Source organism: Dreissena polymorpha, chromosome 8, assembly GCF_020536995.1.
Source record: "Dreissena polymorpha isolate Duluth1 chromosome 8, UMN_Dpol_1.0, whole genome shotgun sequence".
Lineage (NCBI taxonomy): Eukaryota > Metazoa > Mollusca > Bivalvia > Myida > Dreissenidae > Dreissena > Dreissena polymorpha.
The window spans coordinates 104662146-104675434 of NC_068362.1; the positions used below are offsets into that span (position 1 = coordinate 104662146).

The 13289-nt window shown below is 34.9% G+C and overlaps 1 protein-coding gene across 4 annotated transcripts in view; it reads right to left on the reverse strand.

Moving 5' to 3' along the window:
* Positions 1 to 1227: 1227 nt before the first annotated feature.
* The window catches only part of LOC127842462 (WD repeat-containing protein 11-like), a 35573-nt gene continuing 23511 nt past the window's right edge, over positions 1228 to 13289 (reverse strand). For all 4 annotated transcript variants that reach the window (XM_052371990.1, XM_052371989.1, XM_052371987.1 and 1 more), the window contains 10 exons: positions 12920 to 12994; positions 12348 to 12465; positions 11971 to 12036; positions 11161 to 11245; positions 10246 to 10389; positions 9531 to 9697; positions 9018 to 9112; positions 8077 to 8249; positions 4595 to 4739; positions 1228 to 1710 (listed from right to left, as the gene is read on the reverse strand). In XM_052371990.1, the coding sequence (XP_052227950.1) occupies positions 1592 to 1710; positions 4595 to 4739; positions 8077 to 8249; positions 9018 to 9112; positions 9531 to 9697; positions 10246 to 10389; positions 11161 to 11245; positions 11971 to 12036; positions 12348 to 12465; positions 12920 to 12994 (1187 nt within the window). In that variant the 3' untranslated portion in view covers positions 1228 to 1591. The remainder of the gene's footprint in view (positions 1711 to 4594; positions 4740 to 8076; positions 8250 to 9017; positions 9113 to 9530; positions 9698 to 10245; positions 10390 to 11160; positions 11246 to 11970; positions 12037 to 12347; positions 12466 to 12919; positions 12995 to 13289) is intronic.

Here is a 13289-nt window from a genome sequence, read left to right on the forward strand (position 1 = left end):
TTCAACCTCAGACTCAGACTAGAGTAACACACGCGTATTTATAAACATTAAGTTCATAGTATAATAATTCAACTTCAAAAGAAAACAAAAAGGAGGATATTCATTTCATTAAATTGCAATTTTAATGCTCAATGGTAAAGATACACTAGAGCAACATAATTACAACTTCAGGCAACTGTGAAGCTGTGGTTATGACAGGTGTAGGTTTGACGCCTGGTAAAGTCCGCGATTGATCTTCATTAAATACAGGCTATTTTTTAGATTCGGTGAACTAATTCATTAGTTATAACAGAAAAGAATATGTTCAATTGTGGCGCAGCCATGAGTGAATACATATTTTTTCTATGATCACGAATGAATTAAAATCAATATTCCACCGAATCAAACAATTTTTTTTGTTGTATGCTTACAAATGATTTTAACAATCGAATTTCGCTCGAAAAATTACCTTAAAACGTCATAAAACGACGTCATTTCACAGGGAAACAGGCAAAATTCACTGTTTATTTTCACTGTTTGAAACAGTAAATTATCCGTTTTAATTCACTGATATTTCATTCACTTTCATTGGTAACCCTATCTATCGTACGTACAAGTAAAGAAGACAATACATGTTTTAATAAACAAATTATGTTTTTTGTTTTTCCTTTCATTCAAACATAGTTTTGCAATTCGTATTTGTCTTTAATGAGCCGCTGTTTACCAGGACAGTTAACCAGTTTCAGTCTTTCAGTCGATTTAAATACATCGTTACATGCGGACAGATTGATGAACATTCGATTTTAACTGAAATACTCATTACATAGTAATGCATCACATTTTTCAAACGGTGCATTAGACAGAGAAAATACTCGATCGAGGACAAGCCTTAAGTAGATCTATTAAGAAGAGATATGTACTTGTCACATTATGTTGACGTATGTAAAATTGGTTAGTTCTCGTTGAGAAAATATGTTTTTTTTGCTAATGCATTGCAAACATAGTTCCTGTTATTGCCCTATACATCGATATACTCAAGCAAATGTAAGCAATTGGAAGTCAGTTCGTCAGTAGGGATTTTCATTTAACAAAACGTGTACATCAAGGGTTTGGGCGACCACATGTATCCAGTCTGGGCATCGAACCTACAGACCATATTTGATGTTATTTGTAGAACTAATTGCCCATATAGCATGTATCTTTAAAAAAATAACATGAATATTTGAAAAGTAAATAGAAACTATCATGGTAAAATGACAATTTATTTCACGACTGATTTACACATCACATACATATGAAAAAGTATAAATAATTTTAAATGTATTGCTTGTTTTTCCTGGCATTTTAATTAATATATAGTACAAAACATTACTGAGTATTTTTCAACAAAAAGTTAAATAGTATTTTTCAACTAAAAGTGTAATACTGTATCATTTAATTTAATTCGTTTAAATACTCATATAAATCTGTTCGAAGACATGTTCAGGCATTTTTATTTAATTACATCCTTCTGATACTTATATATAACCTTCATATTCAATTGATCGTACATGTAATTGCGTTCGATATGCCTGGTTAACGAACATGGTCATAACAGCAGCCGCATAATGAATCAGCTGACATCAACCAGGCTGTTCTCTCCGCTGGTTTTACCCATTTGGCTGTATCGCTCCACGGCAGACTTGTAGCCTGTAACGGCCAAAAGCTTGCTGAATTCCTGATAAATCTGACCTGAAATATATATTATAAAAGAATATCAGGGACACTGATGGATGCTCACCGATGATGCTCTTTGATAATGTTTGGGTTGAATGAGTGGAAAAGAGTTGTTTTATTGAAGGGCAATTTAACCATGAAACCCACTGGCGCGGAATGACATGACAATGTACGCACGACCATCATGTACGGATAATGCTTATAAAGTTTCATAATATTTGGATCATGAGGTCCGCGCTCTCTTACAGTAAGGTAAAATTCATCGGAAAATGTCAATGACAATAACTGCTTAAAATATAAACGGAACGGGAAAAAAACAAGCATACGCATATGCGACCAATTGGGATGCTGCTTATAACTTGTCATAAAATTTGGATCATTGATGTGCGACATCAAACACACTGAAATTTATAATTATTCAAACAACGCTAACTCCGTCAAAATCTACGGAGCGGAACGACCTGATAAAATACAAATGACTACACTTATAAGCAAATGCATAATACGTCTCGAATTCGGGCCAATAGTTCCTTAGATCTCGAGTGGAAACGAAAATCCATCTGAACACGTCAAAAATAATCAAAGGACAGCGATGCGTATATGTATACTTGTATGAATATAGTGATGCTGCATATCAAGTTTGATCAATTTAGGATAAATTATGTCCGAGATCTCGTGCAAACTCGCAAAATGACATATGGGTAATTAAATAACCATAACTTCCTAAAATATATTGGACCGCAATAACCTGACAAGAATGCGCGTATTAACACTATTGACTCTGGTAGCTTGCGCCGATACGGAAGGTTTTACGATGGCAAGGATTTTACGGAAGGACAGAAAGAAGGACGGTCGAAATGACGGACGGACGGTCATCGAGTAGGATAGAAATGATAATCACGAAATTCGTTTCAGACCCACGCGAACCAAGGTTCATATAATATTAGACTTCGGACGACCGGACGAAGCGTTGACTATATGAGCATCGTTTTGGGAACCTAGGCTTAACGCATGTGCGTAAAGTGTCGTCCCGATTAGCATGTGCAGTCCGCACAGGCTAATCAGAGACGACTGTTTCTGCCTTAACTGGATTTTCGTGTAGAATAAACTTCCTTTAAACGAAAATACCATAAAAGCGGAAAGTGCCGTCCCTGATTAACCTGTGCGGACTGCACAGGCTAATCTGGGACGACACTTTACGCACATGCATTATGCCCAGTTTTCTCAGAACGCGACTCGTATGCTCCCTACTTTCGGGGAGCATTCAAATCTGAGATTGTAGCATCATTCACAACTTAAGTCGTTAAGAATGTAATTAACTTAAAAAATGTTAATTCGGCCGTATCAAACACAACGTCAGTGAGTTATTCAACATCAATATTCGTAAGCGTTTGTTTTTCACTAAATTATATTTTTCTGACAAAATATCGTTCCAATAAAATACACAGTATTGAATCTATGTAAAAATCATATAGCTTGCTTTGTAAATAATATTTAAACACAAGACCATGCAGACGGTTGTCAGAAGCTTGCATAATTAAAACATAGTATTTGCATAATAAAAGCAAATACTATTATGCATACACATCTATAAATAAGCATTATGCACCATAGCGCTCGGATGGTTATATAACAACAACAATAAGTACATAGATAAAATATGTAAAATAGTTGCATTTGCCGTCATAGTATGACAAAATAAACAGGCACGATTATTAAAGCCCGGACATTAAAATATAAAAAACCTATCAGTCACTGTATATAGAAAACCTATCAGTCACTGTATATAGAAAACCTATCAGTCACTGTATATAGAAAACCTATCAGTCACTGTATATAGAAAACCTATCAGTCACTGTATATAGAACACCTATCAGTCACTGTATATAGAAAACCTATCAGTCACTGTACATAGAAAACCTATCAGTCACTGTATATAGAAAACCTACCAGTCACTGTATATAGAAAACCCATCAGACACTGTATATAGAAAACCTATCAGTCACTGTATATAGAAAACCTATCAGTCACTGTATATAGAACACCTATCAGTCACTGTATATAGAAAACCTATCAGTCACTGTATATAGAAAACCTATCAGTCACTGTATATAGAACACCTATCAGTCACTGTATATAGAAAACCTATCAGTCACTGTATATAGAAAACCTATCAGTCACTGTATATAGAAAACCTATCAGTCACTGTATATAGAAAACACGTAGTGGTAACATCACGGTCACTTATTTATAGTAATAGCCCCTAGATATGTTACAGAGTATAAGAGACACAGCTGATGAAATTTATGTCGATTTTCTTAATTGAGGAATTGACCAGAGCTTAAGTCACTACGCCACAACATATTATTGTAATCAACGGGTTTCCCACAATATATGCGTAAACAGTATACTGTATCAATAAAGATGACAAAATGGGAAAGCAATTTCCCGTTTATCTAGTATCTGTATACTATGTAATATACTTTAAGCAATAGTTGTATGGTTTAATGTATGCGAAACAAAATTAAAAGCAATTTAATGCATTTGATATGGCTACAACATGACGGACACAAGCATACCGTAAAATTTAATATAGACGATATGTGTTGGATTCGGTGGATTATCGATTTTAATTCACGAGTGATCATAGAAAATGCAGCCACGAGTGAAAATATATTTTTCTATGATCACGAGTATATATATATATATATATATATATATATATATATATATATATATATATATATATATATATATATATATATATATTATATATATATATAAATATATACGCGCAAACTTGGTCGCGATATTTTTGAATTGAAGGCAGGCAAATTTAATTTATTTTACAATATAAATATATTTCTCTTTTAACTTTTAACAGCCATACCATACTAACCGCTTTCGTGATTCTCGTCCAGAAGCCCATGTTGGGCCAGTGTCTGAAGAAACAAGGCTGCTGTATCGTAATATCGCTGTTGACAGAGCACTTTCAGACAGGCCGTATATTGACCCTCCAGTAGAAGCAGGCTTAATGCCTTGTTCTGAATCATAAACAAGAATCTAGGTCAGTATTTCACAAGATTTCACTGGAAGAAGAAAAACACACACAAACACAATTTAAAGAATAATACAACGTAGAAATATAAAGATTAAAGACCCATTTCCGAAATCAAATAGTTATGTGTGCAAATTAAAGTATCTAAAATTTTATCAACAGAGATTATTAATGTTTAAGCATTGTATTTATTGGCGTCGCACTGAAGTGCGGCGACTAGTATGTAATACGTTTTTTTCGCTTATGGGAGGAGAAGTTATTTTACGGATCAATGTATATATTTTTGTTGTCAGAATATCTTGCATAGTGGTATTTTTTTGTGTAAATTAGTGTAAATAAGTACTGATTTTGTGCCTATTACATTTACTACAACATTTATTGCCAATAATGCAAAGCTAATTGTTTAAATTAATAACTGATCACAGGGGAAAGATCACAGAGACTGGGCAAATACGCGAACCGGAGAAACTTTCTTGTTTTGTATAAAAACAAATCTTCCTTGTTCCTATATCCTAGCAACCACCTAGTTACTAATACGGGCGCTATAGAGCGCGAGTCTTGATAATGTAATAATGAGTCTTCATAAAGGAAGCAGCCGCTTATCAATGAGGAGCACCATCACAGCACCCCAGTCTCATTACTATCAAGTCCTCCTACAGAGCTGTTTTTACAAGAACCACATATAGAAGGCCGCATGCCTGACCCTTATCTTGCCAGTAGTATGGACCCTTTGGTATGGACTTTTAACCCCGCTCACTATCCAGCGTTTAAACTTCCGGGTTTACATTTAAACCGACTATTAATAGCTAACCCTAATATCTTAGTTAGAAGGTGATTTTTCAAGCGGTTCCGTAGTGTAGTGGTTACACGCTCGCTTCCCATGTGAGAGGCCCAAGGTTCGAGCCCCAGTAGAATCAAATTATTTTATTTGTGTTCTATGTTAACTTTTTGTTTTGATGTAGACATTTTAGTTTAAATAAATATGCTGTTTTATTTTAACCATTTTTTTGTTTTTATTATGCCAATGAAATATATGGGTGAGAGGGTGGAAGGGTTCGTAAAAACATAAAAACTTTAATAGTGTTTTCATATCGATGAGTACTCACCCCCTATCGTAAATTAGCAACGTAAGAATAAGTTCAGAATCATCTCCCCTTGAAGTTGAGAAAAATATGAAATTACGCTTACAAGATGAAGCCGATTGTTTAAACCTACACAGTTCTGTTCCATTAATGAAAACTGCACACGGATGCCAGAAAAAAAAGGAAACCAATGTACTAAATAAAATGAACTATGAAATATTTGGGGTTTACAACCCAAAATCATAGATAATGGTTATTTGGGAGTTATAACACAACATCATAGATAAATGTTATTTGGGGTTATAACACAAAATCATAGATAATTGTTATACCAGTATCTTTTTCTATTTTGTTTAAAATAATCGGATAATATATTAATATTTACAGTAGAAAAAAAAATCGTTCCATGTAACTTCATTGAGTGCTTTTTACACTGAAATTCCCGACGCCCTTTGATGCTCTGCATCAATACTTATCTTGCTTATGTAACAAATACGTTTTTGTTGTAGTTTATCCCTGAAATTACTCACATTTTGAATCTTGTACATATGCAATTACCTTACTTAGTGTAACGCTTTTTTTAGAAAATTAATTTGGTTTATTTGGAATTAAATAATCGCAATGTGGCGTCTTATATGCACGAGATATTTCGTGCGCCAAGTTTATGCAAGTGTCATTCAACTTTGGGACACAATCAAACGGGATACCCTTCGTGTTTAAATTTTAAAACGGTAACGAAATACAATTCAATACAATTGAATGTTGTGTAATTCAGCCTGCGCATTCATGACATTAAAGACGGGTTATGTTCACCTAAATTGTGTTTTGTAAAGACTGTCACTATATGTAGTGAACCAGTCTTCAGCTTATACCCACTGAAGAAGAGCATTCAGGGGAGATAATTGAGTAATGACTTAATTCTGGAACGGTAACAAAGAAAAACAAATAATGCGAGAATATTTAGTGCAATTCGCTACACAATTATGATGTCATTGATATAATTTTTCCTGAGGTATGTATTTAAATGTGATTTAGCATATGTCAAAGTGTTTTTGATTTGTTCAAGGTCATAAATAGCATCGCGAAAATATATGTCGCGTGGCAAATTTTTTTGAGTCGCATCCATATGTGGTATTCTTATGTAATTTAATGTCTAAATTTCCATACGTATGAACGGTAAACGCCCGCTAATAACTACACTTTTAAGGCAAATGTATTATGAATAATTTAAAATAAAATTGATGTTAATGATATGGATCAAAATCGTGTTATTAAACTTTACTATTCATGAACGAGTATTTATGGTTTTATATATGTGTTCGACATATACATTTTAATTGTCATGATGCGTTGTAGTAAAGCATATATTAAATAAATGTGTAGAAGTTATCCTTGCATATGCAATTCCCAAATATATTTATTAAATGTGTATATGTTGTGTTGACTGTTGGAATATTATGGCGTGTCAATCAGAAAATTATTGCTTAAAATTCTAACACGGCTCTCGACTTTTTTTCTCTAGACAAAGAAGGAAATCAATCGTTGGTTATTCTGAAATAAATTATGGGCGGAGCTGCATGTTTCGAAAATAGTTCCCAATAAATAAAGAAAATATTGCAGTAAAATGCACTTGCTTAAACCCGCTCTATAAGAAATGTAATAAATGTAGCATGTATATAAATGTAATGAAACAACGAATTGTATATTTGGTGATAAGTGGCATAACCACGCCTGCAAAGAATGTTATTTGTTAAGAAACGTAATTAAGAAAACATTTATATCATGTCAGCTTTCAGTAGCACCAATAAACTTGACGTCATTTAGTTTATACGATTGTTGTTCTCAAAGAAAGTGACGTCATTTGCAAAATATTTATGAATGAAACCGACGTCATATGTTTGTACAATTCCATGACGTTACTTAATAGTGAACTTTGTAATAAGAAGGTCGAAGTATTGATAAATATAGTTCACGCCCAAAAGTTTAAACAAATTAATCACAATCGTGTTAGAATCGAAATAATATTTTTCTATGAAGGCTTGTTGTCGAATAACCCACAGTAAGGAGTAAAGATGCGTGTTATCGCTTCGATGCTTCGCACTCGTGATTTAATTCCTACGCATCTATACTCCTTACTGTGGGTTATTCGACAACAAACCATGATAGGAAAATATTATTTCCTAAACAACACACCAGAGAACCCCACCAAATTGCTTTATCACCAATTTTATTAATTCATACCATTCTGTTGGTGTTAAGAAGTTGTTCCGCCCATCGTTTGATCACCAGCGTCCGCTCCTGTTGGTTCAGACTGGTCTTTGCTAGCCAGATAGCGTCACTCCATTTGCCGTGCGAGATCAGATACTTGCAGGCGTCCATGCGCATATCAATCAAACACAGGAGTTCAATGCCGTCTAAACAAAATATATGAGCCTTGTTCCGAGCAAACTGGGCATAATGCATGTGCGTAAAGTGTCGTCCCATATTAGCCTGTGCAGTCTAAACAGGCAAATCAGGGACGAAACTTTACGCGCCTAAATTTGATTTTTGCTAAGAACAGACTTCATCTAAACAAAAAATGTCATAAAAGCGGAAAGTGTCGTCCCTGATTAGCCTATGTGAACTGCACAGGCTTATCTGGGACGACACTTTACGTAAACGCATTATGTCCAGTTTTCTCAGAACGCGACTCATATGAAAAATAATATAAAGTTGTATTTAATAGTGTCGACATACAGCACAAATAAAACAAGTATATTCAAACACAGAATATGTTTGTTGTTTAAAGAGAATATAAGTTTAAAATAATGGCAGCGAATGTTGTTTAATATAAGCAAAGACGCTTTGATCAATCAAACAAGAAGTAAGACTTCGTCTAAAGACAATGTTTTATGTACTTTCTGTGTGCATTGTACTTTTCCAACAAACGTTCAATACTAAAATCAATCGATCACAGAATACTTTATGTCTTTCATGAGAACGCAAGTACGATTCACTTTTTAGAACAGCAGGCATTAATTTATAAAAGTGAAGTATCTAAGCGTTTATCAGCAAATTTACAAACACAATCCATACGTTACATGTATATATGTGCGTTAAAATGCAAAAATATTGTTAACTGTTGTTAAATCCATGAAGTCAATATCATAATTGTAAGTTGCTTGTTTCGTTGTAAAACGTACCATAGAGCTGCCCTGCGGCTATGAGGTGTGTGGCGGCCAACTTGATGGTGCTCATGGATGTGTTGGTTTGTACAACACACGAGGTCAGGCAGGCCCTTGACAACCAAAAACCAAATAAGTAGGTTACATTTTTGACGAAAGTAAAACGCGAATCACATTTTTTAGTTAACACTTGGTCAACCGAAAACCAAATTTGTACCGCAAATGTTATCCCTCTTTATTTTTTTGCATAGATAAATAACGTTCTATTTTAGTAAAATTTATTGTTGACCACAATAAAACACGCGAGTAAATTTTTGGGTTGATACTTATCATTTGAAAAATGAATTAACCAAACATGCGTTTGTAAATAACAGCTCTTTTTTGCAAACAATCTTAAACAAACTGACAGACAGAGAGATCTAGCTTACTCATTCAGTAATCATAGGAGGTCATTTGATAAGGCGAATATGAAAATCAGCCGCCTGTAGCAACGAAAGCAGCGGCAAAAAAGTTATTATATAATGCACTCACTTCAGGCAATCGTTTTTGAATCTGTCATGATCCATATCAGTTTCCATAAGAACGGACACCGCCATGTCGACTTTATTGAGCAAGATGTATCGTCTGCTGCATATTTCCTTCACCCTCATGTCGCTTCGACGCTTGTTATGCAAAGCAAGCTTGCTGGTGGCATACGTCTACAGATGTAACACAAACAGATTGTATTTGATAAACATCTGCTGGAATGATGCGCAAATATTTATGATCCACGATGTGCTAATTTGTCCACTTAATTAACGCAATAAATACTTTTGTATGTTAAGATTTTCATTTCAGTGTTCAAAGTGTTTCACGGAATTAAATTGGATCACAGTCTGCAAATAATAATTCACCAAAGTGTATTTGATCATATTATTAAAAAATATTTGACATAAATTATACAAATATTGTTTAAGCCAGTTTTTGAACTTTTTTAGCAGTGCATAAAAACGAATTTAGAAATTGTGTCGCGTTTTGAGAAAACTGGGTTTAATGCATGTGCGTAAAGTGTTGTCCCAGATTAGCCTGTGCAGTCCGCACAGGCTAATATGGGACCACACATTCCGATTTTTTTGGTATTTTTAGTTTAGGCGGAAAGTGTCGTTCTTGATTAGCCTGTGCGGACTGCACAGGCTAATTTGGGATGACACTTTACGCACTTGCATTAAGCCCAATTTTCTCAGAACAAGGCTCAATTTTAAACAACCTTAAAATCATCAGCCGGCATCGCGTCTCCGAAAGCGGATATTAAACAGTTGTCTTTTTCTCTGAGAAAACTAATATCCATGTCACCAATCGATGTGATTTCGTCTGAACCCAAAGACGACTGGTTACCTCCAACATCAGTATTCTAAAATGTCAACATATAACAATAAATCGAAATAAATAAATTAAGACGAATTAAATTGTCTAGTTCATTATATCAATGTAGTGGTATGATAAAATATTATTCACAACTGAACGTCATTTCTGACAACGGTAAGGAGCGATTATCAATTTCATTTTATTTTTTATACTGATATATTTCAAGTAATGTAAACGAGCGCCGACGTAAACATAGATTTTTTTTTCAAAATGCAGAAACGTGTTTGAATTGCCTAAACTATAATGCATAACTTGATTCCTCGGTGAAGGAAGTGTCTATTTATCCTGAAATTGCATTTATATTTAAAAGCATTTGTTTGACAAGTGTGTAATGTGTGATTCTACGTTATACCTAATTATGAAATTGTAAAATTTGCTACCTAGGTATACGTATATATTCAGCAATGGTCAATGGTAACGGAACGACTGAATTAACGTTGTCCTTAACCCATTTGTGCCTAATGGACTCTCCCATCCTTCTATATTGGATCATTTTATTTCCAAAATTAGGGATGTCCAGTATATTGATTTCTATATTTATAATATTTCTTACAGAAATTCCTTTAAGCAAACAGCGCAGACCCTGATGAGACGCCGCATCAGGCATTATGGATCTACGCTGTTTGCCAAGGCCCTTTTTCTAGACTCTAGGCATAAAAGGGTTAAGGAAGAAGTGACAAATAAATATAAAGGTTGGTCAATATATGTTTTGGAAAGAATAAATACAGGGGACTTGCGCTGTGGGAAATAATGTTACCAGTTTTCCAACCTCCGGTGTACGCCGCAAACATACAAATTTGACTAATTTCCAGAACTCAGTATCGAATTCGTCCCCGAATAATCTGTTTAGTATCACAATTGCTATAATAATGTGACATTGATAAAGTGTAAAAGTAGCATACAACCGTTAAATCGTCCTTCGTACATGCATTTGAGTATATATTTAACAGCATGTTTAGTTTTTACTTTACACAAAAAGCTAAAACAACGTTCGCCGTGGAGTAGTACACATGGTCTTCGCCTAACGTCCGAGAGGTCACGGGTTCGATCCCTTCGGCGACAGCGTATTTTGGGCAGATCCCTTAAACATCGAGTACCGGTTTTTCTCAGAAAACGGACCCAAGAGCGTTTCAATAAGCGTTAGGCTTTCGATCAAACACAGCTAGGATAAATAAGTTTAAACTAACAATCAACAAAAAAAGTTATGTACATGTCAGTCAAATATAATATACATATGCTCAACAAATGCGCATATCTTCTACTTATTATCAAACAATGCTAAGTGTCACATGAATCTCTCACATCTCTTTTAACATTCTTAACCCATTTATGCCTAGTGGACTCTCCCATCCTTCTAAATTGGATTAATTTATTTCCAAAATTAGGGATGTCTAGTATATTTATTTCTATATTTAGAATATTTCTTACAGAAATTCCTTTAAGCAAACAGCGCAGACCAAGATGAGACGCCGCATCATGCGGCGTCTCATCTGGGTCCACGCTGTTTGCCAAGGCCTTTTTTCTAGACGCTATGCATAAATGGGTTAAGATACGAATATCACTTTACCTTGCCACTTCAATACACCTATCTGCAATTCTTGTGTTCGGATGTCTTATGTATTGAACAACATCTCTGGAAAACATTTTGTTTAAGGTAAGATCTTTCAAATGCGTTGTCATTACATAAAAGCTCAAGTATTTGTAAACTAACACACGTTAAGCCATAGAGATTATAATCAAAACCAACTGCACGCACTCCTTTGATTGTGATGGTTCATGTAAACTAATATAAACAAAGAAACTTTATGTAGAATATAACTGTATGTCGCTTTATTTGGTGAATTGATACCCCGTTGAGTAAATACAATTGGCAATCTTCATAGAGCATTGTATTCGACAGATATGTCAAACGTTCAACTGAATAACTACAAATCACTCGCATACCTGTCCAATATAACGATGTATTTCTCCAGATCCTGATTGAATGGCTCGATGTTTGTTTGCAAACTAAACTTCAGCAGCGATGCCAGCTTTGGCTCCATTAAGGCCGGGCTAAAGACGTCTACAAATAAACACAAAAGAGGGACTTCAGTCGCGACTTCAGGTGAGAACTCTTAACGGCACAACATTGGAACCTGTATTTACAGCGAGTGACCAATTGGCAATACAACAGGCCAGCACATGCCACAGATACGCTGGAACGTTACAGATTACGTGTACATAATTTACATCATTAAACTTTCTGTTTCTAATTGGGCCGTGCTGTGGGAAAATGGGGTTTACTGCATGCGCATGCGCGTAAAGTGTCGTCTCAGATTAGCTTGTGCAGTCCGCACAGGCCAATCAGGAACGGCACTTTCCGCTTCTATATTTTTCATTTGGAGAACGTCTCTTCTTAGCAAATATCCAGTTAAGGCGGCAAGTGTCTGTTAATGCGGACTGCTAATCTGGGACGACACTTAACGCACATGCATTAAATCCCCTTTTCACAGAGAACGGCCCATATTTAAGTTAACCTGAAAGGTTCCACTTTGCTACTGAAGAAGTTGATTTCGATAAGACAGGTGGCGTCTTGACGTGGACAAAGTCATCTGAAAATGAATGTGTAATTTAGCAAATGAATGATCATGCTCATTTATTTATGTATAAGTTAAACAATACGCACTTTAATAGCATACCGTGTTTAATCACAACACATTCTTGTTTGAAATGCATGTACTGCAACACAATTTAAAAACAATGAGCAATGTATACGGTTTCTTCATTCATTATGTAATTAAAATGTTTGAATACAAGATTGAAGATGAATTGTGACGGTGAAAGTGCAGTGCAGTGAATTGTTTCGTTCACGCGTACTGAAAGTGACCTTTTTACAGAGTTCGACAT